At 45.6% G+C, this 19,694-nt stretch overlaps 1 protein-coding gene across 2 annotated transcripts in view; it reads right to left on the bottom strand.

Annotated features, from left to right (window-relative positions):
- ITIH2 (inter-alpha-trypsin inhibitor heavy chain 2) overlaps positions 1 to 19,337 on the bottom strand; it is a 40,941-nt gene extending 21,604 nt beyond the window's left edge. The window contains exons 1-10 of one of the 2 annotated variants that reach the window (XM_081209897.1): positions 19,123 to 19,337; positions 17,323 to 17,388; positions 14,653 to 14,688; positions 11,331 to 11,503; positions 10,138 to 10,242; positions 7,813 to 7,975; positions 7,002 to 7,109; positions 5,812 to 5,940; positions 4,222 to 4,338; positions 2,527 to 2,695 (exon numbers count right to left, since the gene is read on the bottom strand). In XM_081209897.1, coding sequence (XP_081066023.1) covers positions 2,527 to 2,695; positions 4,222 to 4,338; positions 5,812 to 5,940; positions 7,002 to 7,109; positions 7,813 to 7,975; positions 10,138 to 10,242; positions 11,331 to 11,503; positions 14,653 to 14,688; positions 17,323 to 17,388; positions 19,123 to 19,206 — 1,150 coding nt within the window. In that variant the 5' untranslated portion in view covers positions 19,207 to 19,337. The remainder of the gene's footprint in view (positions 1 to 2,526; positions 2,696 to 4,221; positions 4,339 to 5,811; positions 5,941 to 7,001; positions 7,110 to 7,812; positions 7,976 to 10,137; positions 10,243 to 11,330; positions 11,504 to 14,652; positions 14,689 to 17,322; positions 17,389 to 19,122) is intronic. The other variant, XM_081209896.1, reaches the window with a different exon arrangement.
- Positions 19,338 to 19,694: the final 357 nt, after the last annotated feature.

The raw sequence follows: 19,694 nt of genomic DNA, 5'->3' as shown, positions 1-19,694 counted from the left end.
CGCATTTAAATCCTATTGAATTTAAGGACATCCCTATTTCCCCCAATCAATGGGAGAGTTACAGAGCAGTCCTATAGATGTTTACTCAAAAGTAAAGCCAAGTTCAATGCGGCTTCAATGAGTTGAGTTCAATTGGGCTTACTTCCAGGTAAGTGAGCGTAGTATTGCAGGCATAGTATTCAGTGGGGCTTTCGGACCCTTAATTTTGGAGCACTGAATTCTGAGTACAATAGTTTACTCCTCCTCCTCTTCCTCGAGTTACAATTACCAGTGACCCTTAACGAACTACAGCAGCTAAAATTATTTCAGGGGGAGGAACACGCTTCAAATGTGCTTTACAAGTATACTGCGTACATAATCTGATTTAATGGATCATCACTGCAGATAACTCAGTCGGTAGAGCATGAGGCTCTTAATCTCAGGGTTGTGGGTTTGAGCCCCACGGTGGGCAAAAGATTCCTGCGCTGCAGGAGGTTGGACTAGATGACCCTCATGGTCCCTCCCAACCCCGCCATTCCATGATTCTACGATCACTCACTCCCAAATCATCCCGAGAGCAGAGCTAATGCTTAGCATTCTCAACAAACTACAAATCCTAGGATTCTTTGGGCGAAACTATTACAATTCAATTTGTATTTAAATGATTATAGAGCAGGCATCCCCCAACCTGTGGCCCTCCAGATGTTTTGGCCTACAACTCCCATGATCCCTAGCTAACAGGACCAGTGGTCAGGGATGATAGGAATTGTAGTCCAAAACATCTGGAGGGCTGAAGGTTGGGGGATGCCTCTTATAGAGCTTCCTTGTAGTGCAGGTGGATCCCAAGAACATGAGAACACAAAAAGAGGCTGCTGGATTAGACCAGAGACCCATGAAGTCTAGCATCCCATGTCGGCATCTCCACTCTTCCAAGCTGATAAAGCCTCATTTTCCTCCGGCCAAGCCTTCGGAATCGCCTCCGACGAATAATTAACGACCTGAGCCTTTGATGAGGCCTCAGGCACGTTCCCATTGAGCGGAGTTTCCAACAGCATGCGGAAGTGATGAGATTTATGGCTACATTGCAAAGCGTTTTATTTCTAAGCTATGCAGACAGAAAAGACATCCTCTCTTTATGAAAGCAGAGAGCAATTGAACAACTAAGGAACAAAGGAACAGGAAACCACTAACGTCACATCCTGTCTCCCGTCTCCCGTGAGACTTCCAACAGCCTAGAAGGTCTCTGGAATGTAAACAGAGTCCTGTGACTCCAAGCAGCTGCACAGTGGCAAACAGAAACTAACATCCCATTCTCACAGTGGCTGACCAGATGACTGTGAGAAACCTGCAAGCAGGATTCAAGCAGAATAACACTCTCCTCCTCTCTGGTTTCCAGCAACTGCTGTTCAGAAGCCTTGCTGCCTCCAACCGCATGCATGAGACTCTGTTGCTTATTTTTCTCTCATATATATTGGTGAAGTAGGGCTGCCTTCCCCAACATGATGTCCCTGCCCAGTGTGGTTGGACTCCAACTCCCACCAGCCCCAGTCCGCATGGCCAATGGTCAGGAATAAGGAGAACTGTAGTCCAAAACAGCTGGGGGGGGGCACCAGGTTGGGGAAGGCTGAACGAGAGCATGTCCTGCAAAAGGGGGTTACCCAAGATGGTGAGGCGTCTACAAATGGTGGGCATTCCCCTATTAAAATTTACTCCAAATCCCATCTCCTCCATCACCCTCTTCATGAAGCTCCAAGAAACGTTATCAAATGCTTTTTCTGCATCTATGAACATTAATGCTGCTTTTTTCTCATTTCTCACTTCCAGGTACTCTATAATATTCAATACATTTCTGATATTATCTTTAATTTGTCTGCCTGAAAGGAATCCAGCCTGGTCATGATGAATGAATTCTTTTTAAGAAAAATCATTCTATTTGCCAATACAAATACAAATAATTTATAATCATTATTTAATAATGAGATCTGCCTATAAATCTGCCTATAATTTTTTACTAACGTCACATCCAAATCTTGCTTTGGTATCAAAGTTATATAGGCCTCTTTCCATGTTTCCAGAACTTCTCCTGTTTTTAAAATCTTTCATTGTGTCTTTCAAAGGGTTCACCAGCTGCTCACTTAGTTTTTTGCAATATTTTGCTGTTATTCCATCTGGCACTGGAGATTTCGAGAGCAGGGTGTGTTTAGTCTGGGAATATAAGATTAAAAGGAGATGTCTTCAAAAAGGGAAAAGGATGTCATGGAGAAGATGGATTGGACTAGTTCACCGTTGCTCCAGTGATCTAAGTAATGCAAATTTAATGGAAACAAATTTCAGCTGAAAATTAAAAGCAAGAGCTTGCTTTGGGAGGTGATGGGTTTTTTCACCAGAAGCATTTCAACAGCCGAGAGATGACCTGCTACCAGCAATGCTGTGGTTTGAAGCTTCCTGTGCTGAGCAAGGGCTCGTGCACGATGATCTGCAATATTCCCTCCGACTCTAATTGCTTCTATGATGCATTCCATAAACCTGTTTTGGGACCATGCTCACCTCCATTGGGATGGATCCCCTCAATGTACTTCTTTGCGGCTTCTGTCTCCGATCTGGAGGCTTGCACCAATTGGTCTCTCCAGCACCGGACGTTGTGGTTGAAGTCAACGACTGAAAATTGGTCTGCGGAGCGGAGTTCCCCTAGGATGGTTCTCATGGCTTCAACCGTCTGTAAAATGAACCGTTGCAGTGATAACTATGGTTGCCACTCTCCATTCATATAACATAAAACCATAGAACATTAATCCATTTCACAACTGTAGCACTGCATTGCCTAAAATGACTGGCAGATACTGAATTTTGTTATATTTTGCAACTTAGCGAATTGTGCAATTTTCTTCATCTCGTGAGCTATCTGGACATCAACAATTGCGGCGATGATGACCTCAAATGCAATCCCTTGCCTATTTTCTCAGATGCAAAACCCACTGTCTTCAGTGGAGATTTCTCCCTTGTAAGGGTGTTTAAGATTATGGACTACATTTTTCATTATTAGGGGATAAATTTTAGTTTTAATGGGTCAGAGCCTACCCTGGCTGATGCACAGACACCTGACATGCCGCAAACCCTCTGGCATCTGTTTATATTTCAGGGATACAGGTATGCAGAGATGGCACCTAGTCCCCCAGAGATTCCTATGGAATCTCATAAACCCCGATGCACACTTTCCCTTTCCATTAAAAACCTCTTAGAGGCATGAAAAAATAAACAACCCCGAACCGTTAACAGCTCCTTATCTTAACTCCTGTATCAAGCTATTGCATTGTTAAAAGACCCCCCTCCGAAGTTTCTTATTAAGTTTTTCCAATTTTCACACATACATTTCAATACATGATAATAAAAAACTCCCCCCCCCCCACTTCCCAATCCCCTATTCCAAGGTGTTTCTGTTCCTCTCTGCTGTACTCTGTCTTCTATCTCTTAAACCTCAACAAAACTCCTGGAATCTTCAGTCCCTTCTGTTGTTCATACTTCAAATCCTGCTTGTGTGTTCATCATATACAGTGGTACCTCAGGTTACAGACGCTTCAGGTTACAGACTCTGCTAACCCAGAAATAGTACCTCGGGTTAAGAACTTTGTTTCAGGGTGAGAACAGAAATCGCACGGCGGTGACGCAGTGGCAGCAGGAGGCCCCATTAGCTAAAGTGGTACCTCAGGTTAAGAACAGTTTCAGGTTAAGAATGGACCTCCAGAACGAATTACAGTGGTACCTCAGGTTAAGTACTTAATTCATTAATGGGGCCTCCTGCTGCCGCCACGCCGCCGGAGCATGATTTCTGTTCTCATCCTGAAGCAAAGTTCTTAACCTGAAGCACTATTTCTGGGTTAGCGGAGTCTGTAACCTGAAGCTTATGTAACCTGAAGCATATGTAACCCGAGGTACCACTGTACCGCAAATTCTTAACCCGAGGTACCACTGTAATAATATTTCTTTAAATAATCTGGACATGCGGTGTTTTATTCCCCTCCAAACACATGTTACCTTTCACCAGGTCAAACTGATTCCATTGGTCTTTTTCATGAAGCTCTGCAAAATTTTGCCTCAGGCTAGATCAGAAACGAATGCCACCATCAGGCTGGAAAAAGGTTCCCCTGCCTCTGATTTCTTAAAAAAGCAGCAACAATGAAACCATCTTCTAGCCAAAGGATGACACCTTGCCAAGATGGATGTCTTGTTGCTTCAGCCACTTACCTGCCTCATTTTCAACCCCCACATTGAACCGCTGACATCGATCACAAAGAGGATGTTTTTCGGAAGAGGATCCAGGTTTTCAGGAGCGAAGTAGTGGATAAAATACCCGTTGAAGATCTGCAAAATAAAAAGAAGGGACTCAGCTGTTTCCTAGAAAAGGAATATAGAAGGTACCGTATTTTTTGCTCTATAAGACTCGCTTTTTCCCTCCTAAAAAGTAAGGGGAAATGTGTGTGTGTCTTATGGAGCGAATGCAGGCTGTGCAGCTATCCCAGAAGCCAGAACAGCAAGAGGGACTGCTGCTTTCACTGCGCAGCGATCCCTCTTGCTGTTCTGGCTTCTGGGATTCAGAATAATTTTTTTCTTGTTTTCTTCCTCCAAAAACTAGGTGCATCTTATGGTCTGGTGCATCTTATAGAGCGAAAAATACGGTATTTTATTTTTGGAAGTTCTGAAATGGTCACGACTTCTGGCAACCCTTGCGGGTCATGAAATCAAAATAATAAGCCGTTATGTCTTGCTCATTCCTATGGAATATTTTAGCCTGTGTCTCCCCAACGACTTGGATGATGGACTCAAGGGCATCCTGATCAAATTTGCAGATGACACCAAACTGGGAGGGGTGGCTAACACCCCAGAGGACAGGATCACACTTCAAAATGACCTTGACAGATTAGAGAACTGGGCCAAAACAAACAAGATGAATTTTAACAGGGAGAAATGTAAAGTATTGCACTTGGGCAAAAAAAATGAGAGGCACAAATACAAGATGGGGGACACCTCGCTTGAGAGCAGTACATGTGAAAAGGATCTAGGAGTCTTGGTTGACCACAAACTTGACATGAGCCAACAGTGTGACGCGGCAGCTAAAAAAGCCAATGCAATTCTGGGCTGCATCAATAGGAGTATAGCATCTAGATCAAGGGAAGTAATAGTGCCACTGTATTCTGCTCTGGTCAGACCTCACCTAGAGTACTGTGTCCAGTTCTGGGCACCACAATTCAAGAAGGACACTGACAAACTGGAACGTGTCCAGAGGAGGGCAACCAAAATGGTCAAAGGCCTGGAAACGATGCCTTATGAGGAACGGCTAAGGGAACTGGGCATGTTTAGCCTGGAGAAGAGGAGGTTAAGGGGTGATATGATAGCCATGTTCAAATATATAAAAGGATGTCACATAGAGGAGGGAGAAAGGTTGTTTTCTGCTGCTCCAGAGAAGCGGACATGGAGCAATGGATCCAAACTACAAGAAAGAAGATTCCACCTAAACATTAGGAAGAACTTCCTGACAGTAAGAGCTGTTCGACAGTGGAATTTGCTGCCAAGGAGTGTGGTGGAGTCTCCTACTTTGGAGGTCTTTAAGCAGAGGTTTGACAACCATATGTCAGGAGTGCTCTGATGGTGTTTCCTGCTTGGCAGGGGGTTGGACTCGATGGCCCTTGTGGTCTCTTCCAACTCTATGATTCTATGATTCTATGATTCCCCAAGCCTTTTGCTTTGGTGCCAGAGAGTCCAATTGATAGACGACTATCTAGCCCGCATTTCTAAGCATGCTCCTTAATGTGCTCCTCATCTGCAGAGCTAATGTACCTCCAGTTCGCCAGCTTTGCTGTCTCTGTTGACATCGTAAGTGACCACAAAATGGCCATCGACTGCTGTAGAAGAACAGGTGGGACACTTTCGTTGCTGGGCCACTGTTGGTTTGAAGGACACATGAGCCTTGAAGGGAGATCACAATGGCATAAGTGAGGCATTTTCATGCAACCGATTGTATTTGCAGAAACCACAGCTATAATTTGAATGCAAAACCTGCAGGCAGTTTTAATAGCTCTCCTTTCCCCTTTCAGTCCTGCATTTGCAGATGACGCAGACTTTTTAAAAAAGCTATCTCTCTATCCTAAGTGTTTTTACAGTGCTCCTTGGTTATATTCTCAGGATGGTTTCATGCAGTGCCATTCGCATAAATGAGCAATTTTATGCATGCATGGGTTTAAATAAAGTGGGATGATCTAGATTGTGATTTCAGTGGAAGTCAGCTGCAGTCCCAGTCTGGATTAGGCCCTTTAACATCAAAACATTTTTTCCTTCCACTGCAAAACACAGCTGTGGAGGATATAGAACAGGCATAGGCAAACACAGGACTAAACTGCTTCTGGCGCAATGGAATATCGTGATGGAAACCAGAGCACACAGAAACACCCTTTACTTTCCTGCTGCAGCGGTACCTATTTATCTACTTGCACTGGCGTGCTCTCGAACTGGCAGGAGGCTGACAGGAGCTGGGACAGAGCAACAGGATCTCACCTCGCTGTGGGGATTCGAACCACTGGCCTTCTGATCGGCAAGCCCAAGAGGCTCAGTGGTTTAGACCACAGCGCCATCCATCCGCATCCCTCATGACTAGTAACCATGACTAGTAGCCACTGGTCGCCTTAAACTCCATGAATGTGCCTAAACATTATTTAAAACCATCCAAAACTGCCTCATGAGGGGGTTCCATGTGTAACTATGCACTACATGAAAAAGTACTTTCTTTTATCTGCCCCTGAACCTTCCAGGTTTCTAACATTTCTGAGGTTCACCAGTCTGGACTTTGTGGTCTTAAGGAGGGGGTCCTATTTAGATGGGGAGAGGACTTCCTTCAAAACGTGGAAAGCCACCCGTTTGCGTTTGTGGATCCCTCCTGCTTCTCCTGCTGTGTGGGGCCCTGTGCTCCCGCCCCCAGAATCCTGCCCCAACAGCAGCTCTGTTTCTCCCCACAGGGAGACTGTCCCCATTACCTTCTTCTCTCCTTTGGAGATGGTATGGACACCTTCAAACTGGTCTCCAAGTGAACTGGGGACATGGACAAAGTGAAGGCCCTGAGGCTCGATGATGCGAACGTCCACCTGTGGTCACACAGTGCAGAGGAGTTTAGAAGCAACAAACAGAAACAGTGAAATAACAGGAACATCTCTAGAAAAATGTGGTGCATCTTTCCAAAGCATGCCAGGAAGAATCTCCGATTTAGGATGGCTTCAAAATTACGCTGCGTTTTGATGCATCTTAATATATTCTGATAATTGGGCATGATTTATATTTGTGTTTTGTTTTGTGTACATTGTTCAGAGATGCTTATTTGCGGCACTTCAAATGTGGAATTGCAATTAGTGTTTTTTTTAATTATTTCATAAAATCAGTAGTAGCAGCAGCACAAGAAGAAGAAGAGTTTGGATTTGATATCCCGCTGAAGGAGTCTCAAAGCGGCTAACATTCTCCTTTCCCTTCCTCCCCCCCAACAAACACTCTGTGAGGTGAGTGAGGCTGGGAGACTTCAGAGAAGTGTGACTAGCCCAAGGTCACCCAGCAGCTGCATGTGGAGGAGCGGAGACGCAAACCCGGTTCCCCAGATTATGAGTCTACTGCTCTTAACCACTACACCACACTGGCTCTCACAAGCATTCCTTTGGTTCGAACACGGAATTCGTGTTGTGTTACACAGATTCCTTTTTGCTGAGAGATTTCTGATGAAATATGACCGCAAATTAAATTAACTAAGTCTTTAAAGTGGTGCTCCAAACCCACAATTCCAGCCTTGTCTTTTCGCTTTACCTCCAAGTGTTTGGCCAGCCTGCCTGGCTGAAGGGGGATAACATGTTCGTACGTTGATAGCTTCCTCCGAATTGGCTCTTGGTAATGGATTTCAAACTGGACTTTGGTTCCTCCTGGCACGTTGAGTTCAGCTTTGAAGTTTTCCATGTCCAGGGTGTTGCTCCTGAATTCAGTCATCAATACACACAGGGGAGGAGAAACACCCTAGCCCTTAACATGCCACAGAAATGCCAGCAGTAAATTGAGACAGGGGCAGGTAGAAGACCCCAAACATCTCATAATAATCTTTGCACTTTAACATATTTTCCATTCAGTTCATCAGAAAACAAATCTTCCACACAACCATTTTATTTGATTTGATAACCAATTTAACCTTCTCTTCTAATAATATATGTTGCACCAGGCTTGGGAAAGCTTCCAGGCATCTCAAGATCATCTAGATAAGTGTTCATTGTCGGAGTTCCCCAGAAGTGGATTACAACTCCCATCATCCTCAGCTGATTGGGTGGACCACAACTCCCATCATCCCCAGCTGATTGGGTGGACCACAACTCCCATCATCCCCAGCTGATTGGATGGACCACAATTCCCATAATCCTCAGTTGATTGGGAGGACTATAACTCCCATCACCCTCAGCTGATTGGGTGGACTACAATTCCCATCATTCCCAGCTGATTGGGTGGACCACAACTCCCATCATCCCCAGCTGATTTCGCCAACGGTCAAGGGGGCGATGGAAGTTGTGGTCCAACAGCATCTGAGGACTCAAGATGACACTGATCCACATGATGAGTCGTCATGTGCCAGAAAATCATTAAAAAGTGGGTGAAGCCAGGACACAAGGATTGCTCTGAGGCTTTTGGAGGCCTGGTTCACCAGTCCCCTGACAAGCCAACATCTTGTGCTTCTGCCATATTAAAAATAAGCTTATATGAACCGGGAATCAATGAGCTGGTTCTTTGCCATCCTTCTGGCATTCAAATATAAGGACGGCCTATGTGGATCAGAACAATATTGGCCAGAAACCTGTTTCCAACGGTGATCAGCCAGTTGCCCCTAGAAATCTCTCAAACAGTTCATAATACAGTGGTGCCTCACAAGACAAAAAGAATCCGTTCTGTGATTCTCTTCGTCTAGCGGTTTTTTCGTCTTGCGAAGCAAGCCCATTGATGGATTAGCGGATTAGCGCTATTAGCAGCTTTTAGCGGCTTATCTGCTGATCGGATCAGCTGATAAGCGGCTTAGCGGCTTAGAAAAAGGGGGGGGAGGGGAAAAAACCAGCAGGAACTCGCAAGACATTGTCGTCTTGCAAAGCAAGCCCACAGGAAATTCATTTTGTGAAGCACCTCCAAAATGGAAAACTCTTTCATCTAGCAGGTTTTCCGTCTTGCGAGGCATTCGTCTTGCGGGGCACCACTGTAGTGGTAGTTCTTTGAACAAGAAGGCTACAGACCTAAATATCACTCTGGCAGTGAACTCGGGAGGTTTGCAGAACTACAAGACATGTTTTTAAAAGCCCTAAGGGGTAACATCCCCCCTCCAAACCAAAACTGAGCATTGTAGCCATGGAAAGGGGGCATGGAATGGAGTATCCTGGAATAGGGAATGCCTGGCTGGCAGGCAGTCTGCACACCTGTTCGAAGGTGAGGATAAACCGGTAGTTATTTGTTGCAGGCTCAGCTTGCCATGTCTAATGTTCACTGGGGCACCTATTGCCCATTAAGGTGACCAACACTTTTTATTCGAAAGCCATTTCTGCAGATGGTTCACTATGGCATTCCACAGAAATACGTTCTATAAGGCATTGATCGGCAACAGATTCCCCACTCCCCCAGAGCTCTCCCAATACCTCTGGGAGAGCTAAGCCTTTCTACCAATCTCTTCATCCATTTAAAATGGGCTTTGGGTTTTGGAGACTGAGGCCCTCAAGGAGAGAATTCATCCTTTTAAATTTTATTCATTTGACTCCCACCTTTTTTCCAAGGACCTCAAGATCCCTCCTCCCCATTTCACCCTCAAAACAACGACCCTGTGAGGTAGAGTTGGCCAACAGACACTGACTGGTCCAAGGTCAACAGGTAAACCTCATGGCAGAGCGGTGATTTGAAACCTGGTCTCCCAGCTCCTAGTCCATCACTCTAGATAGATAGATAGATAGATAGATAGATAGATAGATAGGTAGGTAGATAGGTAGATAGGTAGATAGGTAGATAGAAGATAGATGACAGATGAAAGATAGATAGATGATAGATAGATAGATAGATAGATAGATAGATAGATAGATAGATGATAGATAGATGATAGATATGAAGTCAGGTTCATACCTCAATATTCCTGCAGCTTTGCCTTTCGCTCTTGCTTGGGCATATTGACTTCTGGCTGCAGATTTTTCCTTCACGGAACTAGTGAATGTGATGCCGTTGACATTCCTGAGGGGCAGAAAGCCAGTCACAAACAAGGAATCTTATCAACAACTGCAAAGTACTTGGAAGGAGGAGAGGGCAATTTTCTTGTTCTTTCTACTTTTTCATATATATATATATATATATATATATATATATATATATATATATAGCCAAAAATGATATCACCACACACACACAATTTCATCCATGTGTCCCTCAGCCTCCTGGAATGATAAGCTAAGCATGACAAAAATCCCATGACAATTTCTCTGACAATAATTTGACAGTTCTCAAAGGTGATTTATTTTCTCGTTGGTTGATGGGGAATGGTACTGGAGGTGTGAGGAATGCAGGGGAATTCCTTTGTCACTGCAGCACGAGAAATACCTCTAAAGAACGATTGTGATCTGAAAGGAGAATGGTGGTGGTTCCCTCAGGTCCCAGGATGTGGAATAATGTGCCATCGGAAATTTTTCTTGAAATAAATGTGCTTGTGGGAGGGGGTGGGTATGGGTTTGTTTTGTTCTTGTTTTTATTATGTATTTTGTTTTTTGCATTTTTTTATCCTGAGATATTTGGATGAAAGGCAGTACGTATACAAATAAATTAATAAAATTAAAAAGTGGTGTCTGTTTTTCTGCAGGAACCTCTAGTTCATGCCTGGTTCAAGTTTTTTTTTAAAGTAGTTTTTTATTTTATTTTTATAGGCGCTGAAAGCTGCCCAGAGTGACGGGGTATTAATAATAATAATAATAATAATAATAATAATAATAATAATAATAATGATAAAGTCATACCTCAGCTCTCAAACACCTTGGGAGTCAAACATTTCAGCTCCCAAACAATCAAAATCCAGAAGTAATTGTTCCGGTTTTCGAACATTCTTTTGGAAGCCAAACGTCTGATGGGGCTTCCAATTGCCTGCAGGAGCTTCCTGCAGCCAATCAGAAGGCACGCTTTGGAAGTCAAATGTTTCAGGAGTCAAAGAGACTTCCGGAACAGATTCTGTTCGACTTCCGAGGTATGACTGTACCCTCAAGTCTCCCCACTCCTGCTATAGACAGTCAGCTGCACATATACCAACTGGTGGAACCAGGCCAGCTCTTACTTACATGGTAAAGTTGTGAATGAATGCCCCTTTGGGGATCTGAACATCGAAGACCAGGTTCTGCGGGTGCCTGGCTCGGTTTTCCACTTTGGTCCTCACCATCGTGTTGGCCAGTCGAGATGTGATGGTGGACTGGACCTTGTAGCTATGGAGGATTATGTTGTCATCGCCCGCCACCTGGAGGAATCAACATATTGGGACAGGAGTCAGAGAAGGGACAGGTGCAACTCCAAATACAGTGGTACCTCGGTTTACGAACTTAATCCGTTCTGTAAGTCCGTTCTTAAACCGAAACTGTTCTTAAACTGAAGCACACTTTCCATAATGAGGCCTCCTGTCACTGGTGCCCTTCCACCATTCGGATTCCGTTCTTAGACTGAGGTAAAGTTCGCAAACCAGAACACTACCTCCGGTTTTGTGGTGTTCGTAAACCAAATCGTTCGTAAACAGGACTTCAACCGAGGTACCACTGTACGCATATCCCTAGAACTTTCCCCAAGGGATGCTTTGATTCTCTCATGGTTGAGCAACTGGATCCCTTGCTTAAATCCATCAGGGCGCTTGGTGGCGTACAGAACAAACATGCTGCACGGTCCCTTAGTCCAGTGTTTCCCAACCACTGTTCCGCGGCACACTAGTGTGCCGCGAGATGTTGCCTGGTGTGCCGCGGGAAAAATTAAAAAATTCGAAAGATTTTTTTTTTAAAAAGTAAAATTTTCGATTGGGGCGCCGTCACTAGATGACCCCTGGGGTTCCCTCCCTCCCTCCCGCTCTGCGCCTCCCTCCTCCTCCTCTGGGGAGGCCCTTCCTGGCTCTCGGCCAAGGCTTTGCGGCTGCCACTCACTCACTCGCTCGCCCACCCGTCCCTCCATCCCTGCACCTGGCCTCTCCCCCTCCGTCCCCGGCGCGGGGGCTGCCGGGATCCGTAGTCCCCTCGCCCTTGGGCTCCGCACCCGCGCGGGGTGCACGAACTACGTTTCCCAGCGTGGCCTGGCGGGCTGGGCGTTTTGTTTGAAGCGCTCTTCTCCCGGCCATGGAATGAGCGCAGCGGCGGCGGCCGGGCGGGCAGGGGCTCTTCCACGCAGACCCCACGCAGCCTGCCTGCGCCCCCGCGGAGATCGGGCGGCAGGATGGAGCCCGGGGATCCCCGCGGAGGCGGAGCGGCGGAGGCGGAGGCTGCCCCCCAGGTAGGGCTGCGTCGGGGGGGGGTATTTTTGCAATGCTGCATCCGCGCCGGAGGGGACGCATCGGACCGCGGGGAGACCCCTTGGCGGGCGTGCAAGGCAATGCATGCGTGCAGGCGTTGCATGGAGTGCAGTGCAATGCAATGGCAACGCGGCACCCTGCATGCATGCATGCAACTTCCACCGGCGCTCCGGACTTGGCAGGTGAGGGGGGTCCCCAGTGGGCGGCAGAGAGAGCCGGGAGGGCGAAGGGGAGCCGGGGGGAGCAGCGCTGCTCCCCGAGCCAAGCCCAGAGGGGAACTTCGGCGTCGTTGCGCCGGGTGTTGGAAACGGAGGCTGGCGGGGGCCCCTCACCTGCAAAACCTGGTCGCCTCTCATATATTTCGTGCATTGCATTCATCGCCCGCTTTCTCCTCCAAGGAGCTCCCGGGGGCGCGCGTGGTTCTCCCTGTGTTATCCTCGCAACAACAGCCCTGCGAGGTGGGTCAGGCGAGTGGCCCAAGGGAGCACCCAGGGATTGTCCTGGCCAGGTGGGGTGATTTGAACCCTGCTCTCTGCCCGGTCTTCGTCCTCATTTAGCCCCCACATGTGCATGACTGTGCATGACTGAGGTTTCCCCCCCTCGTCTTGGCTATGGTGTGAGTCTGTGCTGTTAATTAATGGGGTTCTGCCTTCGGAGAAGATGAGCCAGCCCTCAAGGAGGTGATTATGTAATTTGCTAGCAATTCATGTCCCTCCCGGCGTGATGCTGCGCGCTGACGTCACGGGGCTGTAATGGTGGTGTGCCTCGAGATTTTTTTCATGAAACAAGTGTGCCTTTGCCCAAAAAAGGTTGGGAAACACTGCCTTAGTCGGAGGATTCTCGGTCTACGTTGGATGACCCAGACAGAAGTGAACAAGAAGCAAAGGCATCATAGAAAAAAAGGCAAATGGAAGCTATGGGGAATGACAGTGCCGGAGTTACGTATAAGCTAAACAAGTTATAGCTTAGGGCCCCACTCTCTTGGGGGGCCCCAAAAAATTAAAGGAAAAAACCTGGATGTACATTTCCAAGATAAAAAACAAATTACTCTGATAAAATATGTATTTTGTTATGTGCAAATGGCTTTAGATACCTGTTAGGTCCATAAATGACCATATAGCATATATTCAACACAAAAAAACAGTGACAATTTGTTGTTGACAAAGGACAGCTGGACATATAAAGGGCCCCATTACCTTCAGCAGCTTAGGGCCTCATCAAACCTAAATCCGGCCCTGGGGAATGGTCAACTCAGCTTATTATCTCTAGGGTGGGGAGATTTGGAGAAGGTTTGCCAAGTGATGCACTTGTTTTGAGAAGCCTTTCCTGAATCAGTCCAGGCTAGAGATCATCAACTGAGCTGACTGTGCCCCTATATTCACTGAGGATCTTGAGAAGGCGGCAAGGAACCCATGGCATGTTGCTGGACTTCAGCTGCCACCAGCCCCAGCAATGAGTGATCATGAGAAGGTTTGTGAAAGTAGACAGAGATGGATCTGTTGTCAGAGGGGTCCCAAAATGAGGACTGGCCACATGAGAAGGCGCCGAGAGCCAAATCGAGCCACCGGCACCCCAGGTGCCTATTTATTCAACAGGCATAATCATCTAAACCTCTAAGCTGTTTACATAACATATAGAATGTACGTTACAATTACGGGTGAAATCAGATGGTAAAAAACAACAACCCACAAGTTAACCTACAGTTTTGCAAGATATAAATAAAATCAGTGGTCTTATAAACATACGTGACAATATAAAATCGCACAACAGATTGCATATTAAAATAAAATGGCGTATAGAAATATACTGATTGCAGGCTAATAACAAAAGACTGTAAAATCCTGTAATTATGTTCTGGAAAGAAAAATACAAGTGCCTTATGACGTGCTCCCCCCCTGAGGTGAGGCGCTTTGTCAATCTGCATTCCAGCCTCCTAGGACAATATTGTGCAACTGTTTCCAAACCCTAGCTGGTTAATATCCTGGTACCTAGATCAAGGGGTTGGGGGGGGGGACTCTGAACAAACAGTGGGATTGATCTCCTGCTAATGGTTAACTGGGTTGAGGGTGGGGGCAGGAAATTATAGAAGAGAAAGAGGAAAAATCAATAGGCAGGCTCACCAATTCTCCTGAGTCGTCATCACCGGATGTGCTTCTCTGGGGTAGGGAGGGGGAGTTGAATGAAATGAGAACCAAGACTTAGACTTCATACTTGTATAAATACAGTGCCATATATACATATAAGCTAAACACTCTCTTGGGGCCCCCCAAAAAATTTAAAGGAAAAAAACCTGGATGTACATTTCCAAAATATAAGATAAAAAACAAATAAAATGAAACCTACATAACAGCAACAGTGTTTAGTGTTGTGTAGGCTCCTATGATGTAAGTCAGGCTTCCTTAACCTCAGCCCTCCAGATGTTTTTGGCCTACAATGCCCATGATCCCTAGCTAGCAGGACCAGTGGTCAGGGATGATGGGAATTGTAGTCTCAAAACATCTGGAGGGCCGAGGTCAAGGAAGCCTGATGTAAGTAATGGGCTCCACCTGCTAGCCTGCTCCCTAAAAAAAATCACTGGTTTGCTATTATTATTTCACGGTATAGCAAGTTTCTAGAGACTAGATTATGAGTCTTTGTAAATTGTGTTTCTAAAGGAACTTTTGTTATTGCCGAATGCCAATGTGTTTGCATTATTAAGTTTGTTATGGATAAAAAATCATTTTAAGTTAAGAGCTTAATAATTATTTCACTATTAATATACCGGTACTTCTTCTTAATTGTATTTCACTGTTAATATACTTATTCTTAATTGTATTTCAGTTCCACAATTACTTTGATAAAATACATATTTTGTTATGTGCAAATGGCTTTAGATACCTATTACGTCCATAAATTACCATATGGTATATATTCGACACAAAAAACAGCGACAATTTGTTGTTGGCAAAGGACATCCCCATTACCTTCATCAGCTTAGGGCCTCATCAAACCTAAATCCAGCCCTGTATAAATACCTTGGGTTAAAAATGGTTGAATGAATAGTAACATACACAGCTGCCTTATACCAAGGGCCCACCTAGACCACTGGTCTACACTGTCTACACTGATTGGCAGAAGTTCAGAGTCTCAGGCAGAGGAAGGTCTATCATCTAGCTGATCCTTTTTTAACTGGAATTGACTCAGAGCCCTCCGGCACACAAAGCTTGTGTGAATGTAAGAACCTAAAGAACTTCAGAAGACACACAAGGTCCAGTGTCTTGTTCTCACAGTAGGCAGTCAGATGCCTCCAAAGTAGGTCAGAAAAAAGTTTCATTGTCCTTTTAATTTTCTGTTGGGAGCTGATTCCCCAGAGTGGCTGGGGAAGCCCAGCCAGATGGGCGGGGTATAAAATAACAACAAAACAACAACAACAACAACAACAACAACAACAACAACAACAACAACAACGCCCGTCCAACTTGCATCTGGCATTGAGAAACAGAGAACCTGCAGCACTGGAGGTGGCAAGCTTGATTCATTTATTCGTGTTTGGTGGGAATGCCCTTACTTTGAAAACTTTTGGGATAGAGTATTCTCCATTATACCTGCAATTACAGGCCAACCCATTTCTCCGAATCCTGCCTTAGCCCAACTGTCTTTGGACATAGACTTAGGCTCCAGCCTGCGCCACACCAAACTAGTCGGCTTCTAACTGACCGCAGCACGATTAGCTCAGCAACGGAAGAACCAGACTGAAATACCCCTGAATATATGGGAAAATAATATCTGGGATATAGCAATGTCTGAGCATCTCACCAGACATAAAAAGGTAAAGGGACCCCTGGACATTAGGTCCAGTCGTGGCCGACTTTGGGGTTGCAGCGCTCATCTCGCTTTACTGGCCGAGGGAGCCAGCGTACAGCTTCCGGGTCATGTGGCCAGCAGGCCTAAGCCGCTTCTGGCGAACCAGAGCAGCGCACGGAAACGCCGTTTAACTTCCCGCCAGAGCGGTACCTATTTATCTACTTGCACTTTGATGTACTTTCGAACTTCTAGGTTGGCAGGAGCAGGGACCGAGCAATGGGAGCTCATCCTGTTGCAGGGATTCGAACCGCCAACCTTCTGATCGGCAAGCCCTAGGCTCTGTGGTTTAACCCACAGCGCCACCCACGTCCCTTTCACCAGACATAGGAGGGCCATTAAAGTTATAATGAATAGAGACACCTTTCAAGAAACACGGTCCCCTTTCTTTAACTATGTTAATGACCGAAATCTCAAGACTTTTTTATACCAAAACGTTCAATATTCTCAGTGGAGGGGTTACGTCGAGTAATATGTTTGAATGCTGAATATGTAAGTGTATGTCTAGAGACAATGGATAAAACAAACTTCATTAGGTGTACTGCTGGAAAAGTGTTTAATGGTTCTTGCATTTGCATTTGTTTAAAAACCAAGTAAAAAAATGTTTGTTAGAAAAAGAAAAAACCACTCAAGGGAGTGCAACATTCCAAGAGCAGATCACCTCACAGGATTTAAGTAATAATAATATAATAATAATGATTTATTATTTGTACCCCGCCCATCTGGCTGAGTTTCCCCAGCCAATCTGGGGTATCAGCTCCCAACAGAAAATTAAAAGCACAATAATACGTCAAATATTAAGAACTTCCCTAAACAGGGCTGCCTGCAGATGTCTTCTAAGATAAATTATTTGCTTTGCAAGGTATCTATTCTGTTTTTCTCCTCCTCTTCATTATACGTCTTTCCCTTCTGTGCTTTGTAAAATAAGTAAATAAGTGAGCAATTTGTACCTGGTATCTGCCATGGTGCAGAGCGGATCTCGCAGAGAACCCATCAATCTTCACATCAACCAGATCCTAGGAAAAAAACCAATGCCAAGATCAGGGGAGCAAGATATGTGTTCAGTTCAAGACACACCAATGGTGAACTTACCACCCGAAAGTGAATGAAGACGGTCAAGCTAACGGAGGCTGCAAGCAACCCAAGATGACTAGACAACAGCAATTCGCTTTGTGCAGGATGCACAATTGATGTGTGTTTGTTACTCCCGTTGCGTACTGATCTGCAAAACGTTATGCCTAGCTGCACTATCAAGAATCAGAGAGTGTTGTCCTGGGATTTGGGATGGAGGAGACATTTGGTTCGGTGCACATTTAAATCTATCAAATCTGCGCTTTCCAAAATGATACGCAAACCGAAACACATCTAAAACTCTGAAATTTGCACATATCCGAATTTTGCAATGGTGCCGAAACTTTACAAGTCGGCTACTAACGAGAGAATATACCCTCGCCAAGAACACGCAGATGCAGAAGCACAAATCCCCATCCGATTGAGGCCCCATTTAAAGCCTTGTTATACCCCGTTAGCGGCCATGGCTTCCTGCAATGAATCCTGGGAGTTGTAGTTCATTCAGGGTGCTGAGAACTATTGGGAGACTCCTATTCAGAGACATCACCTTGCCAACAAAGGCCCGTATAGTTAAAGCTATGGTTTTCCCAGTAGTGATGTATGGAAGTGAGACCTGGACCATAAAGAAGGCTGATTGCCAAAGAATGGATGCTTTTGAATTATGGTGCTGGAGGAGACTCTTGAGAGTCCCATGGACTGCAAGAAGATCAAACCTATCCATTCTGAAGGAAACCAGCCCTGAGTGCTCACTGGAAGGACAGATCCTGAAGCTGAGGCTCCAATACTTTGGCCCCCTCATGAGAAGAGAAGACTCCCTGGAAAAGACCCTGATGTTGGGAAAGATTGAGAGCACAAGGAGAAGACGACAACAGAGGATGAGATGGTTGGACAGTGTTCTCAAAGCTACCAGCATGAGTTTGACCAAACTGCGGGAGGCAGTGGAAGACAGGAGTGCCTGGCGTGCTCTGGTCCATGGGGTCACGAAGAGTCGGACACGACTAAACAACAACAATTTCCTTCACAGACCTATAATTCCCAGAGCTCACTGGGAAGATGGATGGATTTTTCAAGCACTCTGAGAACTGTTGTTCCGTAGGGTGATCTCGGGCTAATCATAACTTTTTGGCCTTGACTACCTCACAGGGCTATTGAGAGGAGGACCCTGTATTCCGTTTTGAGGTCCTTTGAGAATGGGTCAGATAATAGTAATAATAACAACCCACTCAGTGTTAATATTACTAGCAGAAGCCTTTTTCACCCCACTCTTCTGCTGGAAAAGAGACTCCCAGGACGACTTATCACAGAGAAGGCAATCCTTGCCCTCATGCTCATAATTTAAGAGACTTGACCAAAGAGACAAGAGGAAAAGGGAATGAGAGAGGAGGAGGTAAGAAGCAAACTCAGGTATATGTATAGAATCGCACTGCCAGCTGGTTAAATTGGTTCTATCTTACTTAAAGCAACTGTGCTGATTAAGTCAGCAGAGTCCTGTTCCTATTAACTGGGGAATGAGCCCCAATGAACTCAGCAGGGCTTACTTCTGCGTAGACCTGTAAGAAGCTTGCGCCGTAAAGTTCGTAAGAAAGAAAGAGCAGAGGGAGAAATGAAGGCAACCTGTTCCTTGTTTTCCTCCTTGTAGATTTAGGATGTTGTGGCCTAGGATGGAAATGGACGCTTACCTCTGGGTTTTCTTCGATGATTAAATCAAAGCCCCGTATTTCCAAAACAAACAGCAAAACAAAGAAATAAGCGAGAGGCTTCATTTTGTCGCTTTCCTGAGAACGGCAAGCATAAAGGCTGGGTGGAGGGTGTCTCTGCTCTGCCGAACCAAGTTCAAGGAGGAGTTAAAAACAGCCGCCGAAGTCTCTCTAGTATTTTGAAGGCTCTTTAGAAATGCTAACTTTGGTTGGACTCGGGCAAATATTTGCCCGCTAACGCAAGTGGGGGCACAGGTTAGGGGTTGTGCAAACAGCAGCTTCTCCATGCCGGCATCCTCTGATAATGGCTCCGCTTTGGATAGGCTCTGCTCCGCTTCTCTTTGTAGCTTTTGCCCTCTACCTCTGGACTGAGTCACGTGCTATTATGGGAGAGCAGCATGGCCATGGCCCAGGATGGGGTGGAGAGGGAAGAACAAGGGGGGGGGGGTGGAATCATGCTGCAAAGGAGAACACCAAAGAACAGGGGTGGCCTAGCTGGTAACATCCATGGAAGGATCTTCTAGTCCATGGGTAGGCAAACTAAGGCCTGGGGG

The sequence above is a fragment of the Podarcis bocagei genome (assembly GCF_964188305.1).
Source record: "Podarcis bocagei genome assembly, chromosome: 10".
Classification (NCBI taxonomy): Eukaryota; Metazoa; Chordata; class Lepidosauria; order Squamata; family Lacertidae; genus Podarcis; species Podarcis bocagei.
Note: the sequence above shows the minus strand (reverse complement) of the source record. Positions and strands in the feature narration are given on the sequence as shown.